The sequence below is a fragment of the Semicossyphus pulcher genome, unplaced genomic scaffold (assembly GCF_022749685.1).
Source record: "Semicossyphus pulcher isolate SPU_LCO1_2020_fin unplaced genomic scaffold, fSemPul1.0.p SCAF_7, whole genome shotgun sequence".
In the NCBI taxonomy this organism is placed as follows: domain Eukaryota; kingdom Metazoa; phylum Chordata; class Actinopteri; order Labriformes; family Labridae; genus Semicossyphus; species Semicossyphus pulcher.
Window position 1 is genome coordinate 28,380,828 of NW_027211748.1, and position 8,087 is coordinate 28,388,914.

Genomic DNA, 8,087 nt, shown 5'->3' on the forward strand with positions numbered 1-8,087 from the left:
AAAATATACTGTACGAACACTGGTGCTATTGTTGTAAAGAGGATATTACAGTAGCCTGTGACTCAGCTGTCTTGTACACTGTACGCTGGTGAAGCTGCAGCTGTGAGCCCTTCTCCTAAATAAAACACATCATGTCTGAGCTCATTCAACAGATGCTTTAATGGAGCAAAAGCCATGATGGCAAACCACCAGTGTCTGGCCACTCCCCGTCACAGTAAAGGATATCCTTTTTCACGTTAGCTAATCCAAATACCAGTTCGACTGGCCCACTTGTGTGTTCAATGAGGTAGTTAAAGGGCGTGGTGCTTCTGTATGAGCTAACAGGGTATTCTGGTTGTCACTGAGCAACAAGTCCCCAAAGACCACATTGTCTGCTGTTCTTCATCTTTGGTAAAGGGAGGGTTATTCAGTAATATGAGCTGGTTTTGTACCCTTTCTGCTACTTTGTAAGGAGAAAACATAGGCTGCTGAGGTGTTGATTTTTTAGTTACATATTCATTTAAGACCCCCCGCCCAACCTTACTGTGTACCAAAGGGCTCAGCCTGCAACTAAGCCTATTAGTTGACAGCTGTGTCTTGGTTATTATAGTCTTGTAGCATGAAGAATTACTTTCATTGTTTATGTGTTAGACTGCAGGCAGAGATGTGTTTGGGGAATAACATAACATGAATCTAAATTGGCTGTAAATGCTTGGTTTCAGTTACAAATGAGGGAATAACTGTTTAATGTACACAAGAATAACAGCATTGAATCACTCAATATGGAAAACATAAAGTCTGTTAAAGCTTCTGTGAGGAGTTTTTCGCTGGTTATGAAACAGACTGAAATGAATTCTGATTACTTATTGCTTATATCAGTGGTTCTCAACAGGTCTAGCCTGCAGTTTTCACCTGAGACGGCTACTCCCTTCCACAAATTATTCAATTAGCTGCCTTTTTCCAACAGAAATAAACTAAAAAAGTGCAACATAAATGCAACTTTTTGTAGGGCATCAAGTTTCAAGAATGTAAATGTAACTGTAGCTGGGATATTACCCAATCAGTGAATACATGGAAGTGAATAAACTACACTTCTACTGCACACCCGTCATAGGAAACCCATGTCCTTCAAAATAAAAGCGCAGCGTAAACTTTTTGCCACAACTTTTTTTTCAGCCACACATCCCCACTGAACCATGGCTCTGTATGACCGACAAAAGCAAACCAGACCATCAGCGACAAAGGTGATTATTTCTATATAGTTCTTTTCAATGCCTCAAACTGCTGGCGGGGGGGAAGGTGTCAGATGAAGCGATTAACTGCACTCTGCCTTGGTTTACATTTTTCAGGGCAAAAATTTCAAGTGAGTGATACATATGACTGTTAAAGAAAACAGCATGAGATTTACAAAGCCGTACCTCTTATCTCTTGATAATTTTGAAAATCAACACAAACCGCAAGTTCCTCACAGGAGCTTTAAATTCCCTTTATTAACAAAAGCCTGTAGGGAGGCTGTGGGTGAAGTTAAAAAACAAAACAGGTAGAAATTATGTTGGTTTTTTTTGCTCTTTAGTTTAAAATATTTACCTTTTAATGAACTATTTTTTCTTTTTTAACCATTTATTTGGATTTATATTTTTCCTGATAGCTTGCCTTTGGCTTTCTGGCATAGCAATATGTTTTTTTATACTTCATGTTGCATCTAGATTTGTCATTTTTTAATCAACTGCAGATGCTATGCAGATTTATTAAGTGTTAGCTGAGTAAAGTCTGTCAGTGAGTACAGAATCTGGAATTTGTTTCGGTCTGGCCAAAGACAGCCCTTCTCAAAACTGACAAGAATTGAGATAAGGTCAATTTGCACACAATATATTATAATACTGTTTGACTTTTAAATGTAACCTCAAGCTGCTTCTCAAGCAGAGATGAGGAGCCAGCTACAGGTGTGTTAAAGGTACCGCATTATAACTCCATACCTTGAAATTTGTGCCTTTTATTCAAACTTGGTCCTTCGCGACCATTTACATCAGTTGAGTTTATATATCAGATTTCACTAAGCTCTCTCGGGAACCACAACAGGCTTTATACAACATTTTTAATATACAGTTGAACTCCACAAGCATATAGGCAGACCTGAATGAGTAAAATCTTTTGTCTTTAACATTTAAGAATCATTTATCAGTGTTAACCTACTATAGCATCATTCCCAGCACGCCCCTGCACATATTAAGGGAAAACATCTCAAGTTTCAGTTTCTAATGTTTATTGTATCCACAGCTCGTAACAGTAAGAGGAAAAGTAAAATGTTTGCCATCATGTCCGTGTAGTTGTAGTCATTTTGAAGTATTCCTCAATTGACATGGTGACGTGTTTAATTACAGAGAGTCTGCAGCAGTGCTTGATGTTCCTCAGGGCCATTGAAAGTGTCCGACGCCCCCTCCATCATTTCTTCTGGAAAAATCCCATAATGGAAGCTTGTTTGCCTCCTTTATTTGCGTTAGCGGAACTTTTCTTCTGACTCTTCTTCTCGTCCTGTTTGTGACTTGCTGGTAGTTTTGCTGGGACGGGAGCTTTCGGAGCTTGTTTGGTGGGCTTAAAATCATCTTCTGTTTCCGAGTACGATTCACTCTCGTAGACTTTCTCGGTCACTGTGGGAGAGAAGAGATATTTTGTTAAATAGTTTTTTGATATTTTGAGATTGACGTGTGTATTAAGCCGCAGGTCTAATCTGAATTATACACATTGGAAACATGTACTTTTGAACTGAATCAGAACTTACAAGTACTTGAACAGGTTTATAAGTCCTCCATAACATAACATAATATTAAACTGAAAATGTTTGTGGTTTGGACCATAAATCAAACAACATTTTAAGACTTCACTTTGGCTTTAGAAAACGGTCATGGGAATCTTTCACAATGTCGCCTCTTTTTGGACCAAAATATTAATCGAGAAAATATTTGGCAAAATAATTGATAATAAAAAATGTAAGCCGTAGGTGAGTCACCTGTTGCCTCCCTGATTTAATGCATTTCTTTCACAAAGGCAAATAAACAGAACAAGAAACACTACGTTTATACCCATTGTAATATTACAAATGCCATTTCTACAGCACATAGCTTAAGTATTGTAAGTTTAAAAAGTTACAATTCTGAATTAAGAAGCGTGTTTTTATCTATTTTAAAGAGAATGATGTATTTTCAATCATGCGTCTGCGCTTCATACCGATGCATCCTTCTTCATCCACAAACGTGCGAGATTTCAGCGCTCGTCTCCTCTTCCTCGTCTTCGTTTCAGAGTGGTCCTGCTGTAGAATGACAACATAAATAATCATCAATTAGCTATTTAAAATTCAATACACAAAGAACATTTCATCAACGTCTAATGGAGGAATAACAGGGTTTTTCTGTTTTCAGCACTCAGCCAGTTGAACGTCAAATACATGTCAATAACCAATCACCAAGTTTGATTGCTTACATGTGAGCGTGAAACAGACTCCACTTCCTTTTTGGGACTTGGTGACGGTTCTCTTGTTTCCATCTGCTGTGGAGAATCTGGAATAACTGAAGAGGTGAACAAATATTAGTCTCAATAAGCAGCAGGCTTAGCAAGTCAGCCCAGGCGTCCCCAGCAATGTTTTCTAGCTCCTTGTGGGGGATCTAGAGGAGTTTCCAGGCCAGCTTGGATATAAAATCCTTCCAGCAAGCTCTGGGTATACCCTGGGGCCTCCTCCCAGTTGGGTGTGCCAAAAAATTTAAAAAAACCTCCAAAGCGGGGTGCCCAGGAGGCATCCAAATCAGATGAACATCCTAACTTGGCTCCTTTCGATGCAAAGGAGTAGTAGCTGTTTTCAGAGCTCCTTACCCTTTCTCTAAGACTGAGCCCAACAAAATCACAAAGCAAATTTAAACAACTTAAAATGATAAAAGCCAGAACAACTACTATTACACTAACCTTTTTAGAAATCTGTGAATAAAGTGAAAGTAAACAGCTCACCATCTTCATCGCTGCTGTCCGGTTCTGGCTTCTTAATCCTTCGCCTCTTTTTCTTCTCCATTTTCTCCTCCTCGCTGTCAGAATCTTCGATGCGCTTGTTTTTGCTTCAACAAGAGAGACTTGCGTTTAGACATTTATTAATAGCCGTATTCTTTTGGTGAACTTGGTCTCTCAATCAATAAACCCTTTCACATTATTCATCACGTTAACACATTATTATTCCTAAAGTGTTCTATTAAATCACACACACAAACACACCTCCTTGAGTCTTTCTTAGAGGCTTTTGGTGGCTCCTCCGCCGCAGCAGCAGCTTCTTGTTTTTCTTCCGTGTGAGAGGTCTGACGTTGCAGCTCGGCTGTCGATGATGACTGAACTGCGTCCTCTTCCTTCACCGCTTTGTCTGGTTTCTCTAAAAAAAAAAAAAAGTATATGACAGGTCCACACTTGTGTTCAGCTTATTGAGTGACAAGTATTGAAGCCAGAGAATGACAGCTGGAAGCAGGTGGAGGAGGATGACAATAAACCTCCTGTCTCTGAATGACATGTTGTGAATGTGGTTATTACGGGTCTTTCAAAATATTCACAAAAATAGATATTGTACTGATGTAGCAGAGCTTAAAGCATGGTAACAAAATTGCAGGACTTCTTCTACTGGTAGTCTTTAGGCAACTTGAAGCAGACAAGTCAGAAGTTTTAATGTCATGTGTCTAACACCAAAAAGGCAAATATTATGTCACAAAATAAAGTTAAACTGCATTCATAAGTTTGAGCACAAGGACTGGCCACTGCTACCAAATCTTGCAAAAATAAACTCTAAATTGGGCAAAAAAAATAGTGCCATCCATCCTTTATCTATACAGCTTATCCTGTTCAGGGTCACGGGGGGCTGAAGCGTATCCCAGCTATCATTGGGCGAGAGGCGGGGTTACACCTGACTGATCGCTAGTCAACCACAGGGCTGACACACAGAGACAGACAATCTTTCACGCTCACACTCACACCTACGGGCAATTTGAGAGTCACCAATGAACCTAACGAGCATGTCTTTGGACTGTGGGAGGAAGCTGGAGTACCCGGCGGGAACCCACGCATGCACGGGGAGAACATTCAAACTCCACGTCCGAACCTCGTCCGAATCCTAGGAAACTTCTAGCTGTGAGGCAACAGTGCTAACCACTGCCCCACCGTGTAGCCCAAAATAGTGATATTAAAATTAATATTGGAAACTACATTTAAAACAAAAAACACCAAGAATTGCAACATAACTCACTTGCTGTCTGAGATCCGAAGAAGTTCATCATAGGATTGGTCTTTGCGGCTGGTTTGCTTTTGGGAACATCAACCTAAAAACATCAAACACAGGTGTAAAAAACAACAGCGTTTGCTCTGCTACTGTCGTTATTTGTTTGTAAACTGATAAGACATACCACAGGTGCGTCCTCCTTCTGCTCCGTCTTAATGTCTTTGCCAACATTGTGGTTCTTCGGAGCTGGCTTATTTGCAAACATTCCCATGATGCCCTTCTGCGGCTTGGCGGCAGGTTTTGAAGTCCCATTTGCCACATCTCCATTCATGCCAGTTTTTTTGTGCTCAGGCTCCGGTGTCGGAGCTCGCTGTATTTCTGTCGCCTGCTGCAGCTCCAGAGAGGACATGGGCACTGCACTGACACAGCGGATCGCACTGTACCTGCAAACAGCGAAGGAGGAACAATTCAATACTTTCCTGAAGACTAATACTCCTATAGTTAAACTGGTAATTTTTTAACTCTACCCTAAACTACAACAGGTAATCAAGCAGAAAACTGATGGAAGAAGTGGATTTTCAAGGGAATATTTGATATGTTTTGACGAGTGTTGTTTGGGAAATGTTGTTATAGGGAACAAAATATGCTCAACATACCTGCTGCAGTTCTTCAGATTGTCTTTGACAGCATCATAGTCGACGCTGTAAAGTGGACCGCTATCTTTTAACAAAGCTTTCTGGACACTGTAGACATGGACACTCACAATTAAGTTCATCTTGGATTTGAAATCTACAAGGAAAACACCAGAGGTTAGACACCATCTGCCTCGTCGACAACACACACTAATAACATTAAACAAAAAGAAATGTAGACATTGTAGAACAACAATATGTACTAAGAAGTGTCTAGTTCACCGCCAACATTCTCTAGTGATCTAGGACCGGATTTCCACCCACCTTCCAGCTGATCCTCCTTGACAACAGACACCTTGTGACTCTGAAAGGAAGCACAACGTCAGCAACACAAATAAAAATCTCTGAAATCATAAGAGCAGTCTTTGAGTACAGAATGATCAAACAGCTTCTAAATCAAGCGTGGTTTATTTATTGTGTCTCTCACCGTCTGACCATTGTCCACAAACTTTCCTGACACAAGATAAGTTGCATGGAGCTGAGCCGAACTTTCCCTCCTCTTGTGATCCAAGTAATGGTAGAGCATTCTGAAAACAAGACACACTTTCCATTAGTCTGATTACTTAATTGCCATTGTATGTACTTAATTATGTTGATAACAGTAAAAAAAAAAATGACATGACACTATATTCCGAATAATTGATATCAACTTCTGCATGATTTTCACAACACTAATCCATGCACAATACTTAATGCTACAAATTACACACACTCACGTAAGCAGTATAAAGCTAAGTCAGTACAAAGACTTTTGCCTCTGTCACATATAGGAGCTGCATGTTACAAACTGTGAAGCACTAAATAAACGCACGTGATCCTCCTTATTTCATTGCTACGTTCTTGTTTTTGGGGTAATTTTAGACCATGTTTTGCAAAGTTATGATACAGCTTCTTTGCAGTGAGACATAATTAATTATTACTGTTCGTATTTATGCCGACTTTCACGCCAAGAACCTGAGGAGGAGTAACACTCACTGTTTGGCTGTGTTGACATGAACCCCCAGAGTCAGACTCAGCCATTTATAGGTCACCTGTTAAAAAGACAGAACAAGACACCATTATTAGTGTTTACATTCACACCATGCTTGACCCATGAATGTGACAGCTGGGACAAAAAAATCTATCCGGATTTTTAATGTTAGCGAATCATTTCAGCGAGACTAACGTAAAGCTTAAATTAAACTCGACGTCTTGAACGTAGCCAGGTTAGATCACCTGTCACTCTTTGTAACCTATGTTTTCTGACATTTAACTCGATTCACTTATATGTGTAACACTCCAAGTAGTTTAAAAACATTTTAACCAAATTAGACTTCAATCCCCAACTCCTGCAATTATCGTCTATTTCAAGAAAAAATGTTGGCGGTTAACGTCAAACGTTAACGTAAGTGAAACTACTCAAATTACGTTTTTGTTGAATTTAAGTTCTATTTTTCAGATCACTTATAAGCCGAATTAAGTGGAAACCCGAAACAAGTGGAGATAGTTGTAAGCCAGACAGTAATAAATATATTCATGGCCCTAAAAAACAGGAAAGCGTAAAATCGTAGTTTTATAAACGCAGTTCAACGGCTAATCCCTCAGTGAGGTGGGATTTTCTCAACCACAATACCGTTAAATAATAGGACATATTACAAATCAATGGTGAACTTACTATCTTGTTGTGATCATTGACATATTCGTCGATGTTATCCAAATATAGCTCGTCCATTTTGTGAGATAAACCGTGATTTTGGACGCCTTGTCGATAGATTTAAGCGCGCGGGAAGGCTGTTTATTTACTTCCTGTTAAACGTCACAAGTGCCGGTTCTTCCTTCCGGTGGGATGAGGGGCTGCAGGCTGCCCTCTACAGGCTAATGCTTGCTACTGCTGTAAGTCAAAGATGAGCAGGGTTAAGTTATAATGCCTAGCTGTTTCAAGAAATACATGCGACATTTTTAATTCTTTTACATATAATAAAACATTTTCTTGAACATAAAGAAGAAAAAATAACACCAGCATTCAAGCCTTTTCCAATCTAATAAGTGCTGTAGGCCTACTTATGTATAATATCAAGATAATTACGCTAAGTGTACCTATTTTGGCAGACTTTCCACAATTTCCAACTGCACATTTACTCTATTGTAGATGGGAAAACTCTATAAAATGATGCTGTTTTAATGTAAAAACTTATCTC

At 39.4% G+C, this 8,087-nt stretch overlaps 1 protein-coding gene across 2 annotated transcripts; it reads right to left on the reverse strand.

Annotated features, from left to right (window-relative positions):
* Positions 1 to 1,246: 1,246 nt before the first annotated feature.
* On the reverse strand, positions 1,247 to 7,692 carry pold3 (polymerase (DNA-directed), delta 3, accessory subunit). Of its 2 annotated transcripts, none has more exons than XM_069684990.1 (12): positions 7,565 to 7,692; positions 6,886 to 6,941; positions 6,338 to 6,437; positions 6,175 to 6,214; positions 5,875 to 6,007; positions 5,403 to 5,661; positions 5,246 to 5,318; positions 4,234 to 4,384; positions 3,976 to 4,079; positions 3,457 to 3,542; positions 3,205 to 3,283; positions 1,247 to 2,627 (listed from the first exon to the last, which is right to left on the reverse strand). In XM_069684990.1, the coding sequence occupies exons 1-12, from the start codon at positions 7,619 to 7,621 to the stop codon at positions 2,422 to 2,424; spliced, it is 1,344 nt and encodes a 447-aa protein (XP_069541091.1). In that variant the 5' UTR covers positions 7,622 to 7,692; the 3' UTR covers positions 1,247 to 2,421. The 2 variants fall into 2 exon arrangements, with proteins under 2 accessions (XP_069541091.1, XP_069541090.1); XM_069684989.1 differs by having other exon boundaries at positions 3,205 to 3,286.
* Between the last annotated feature and the right edge of the window lie 395 nt (positions 7,693 to 8,087).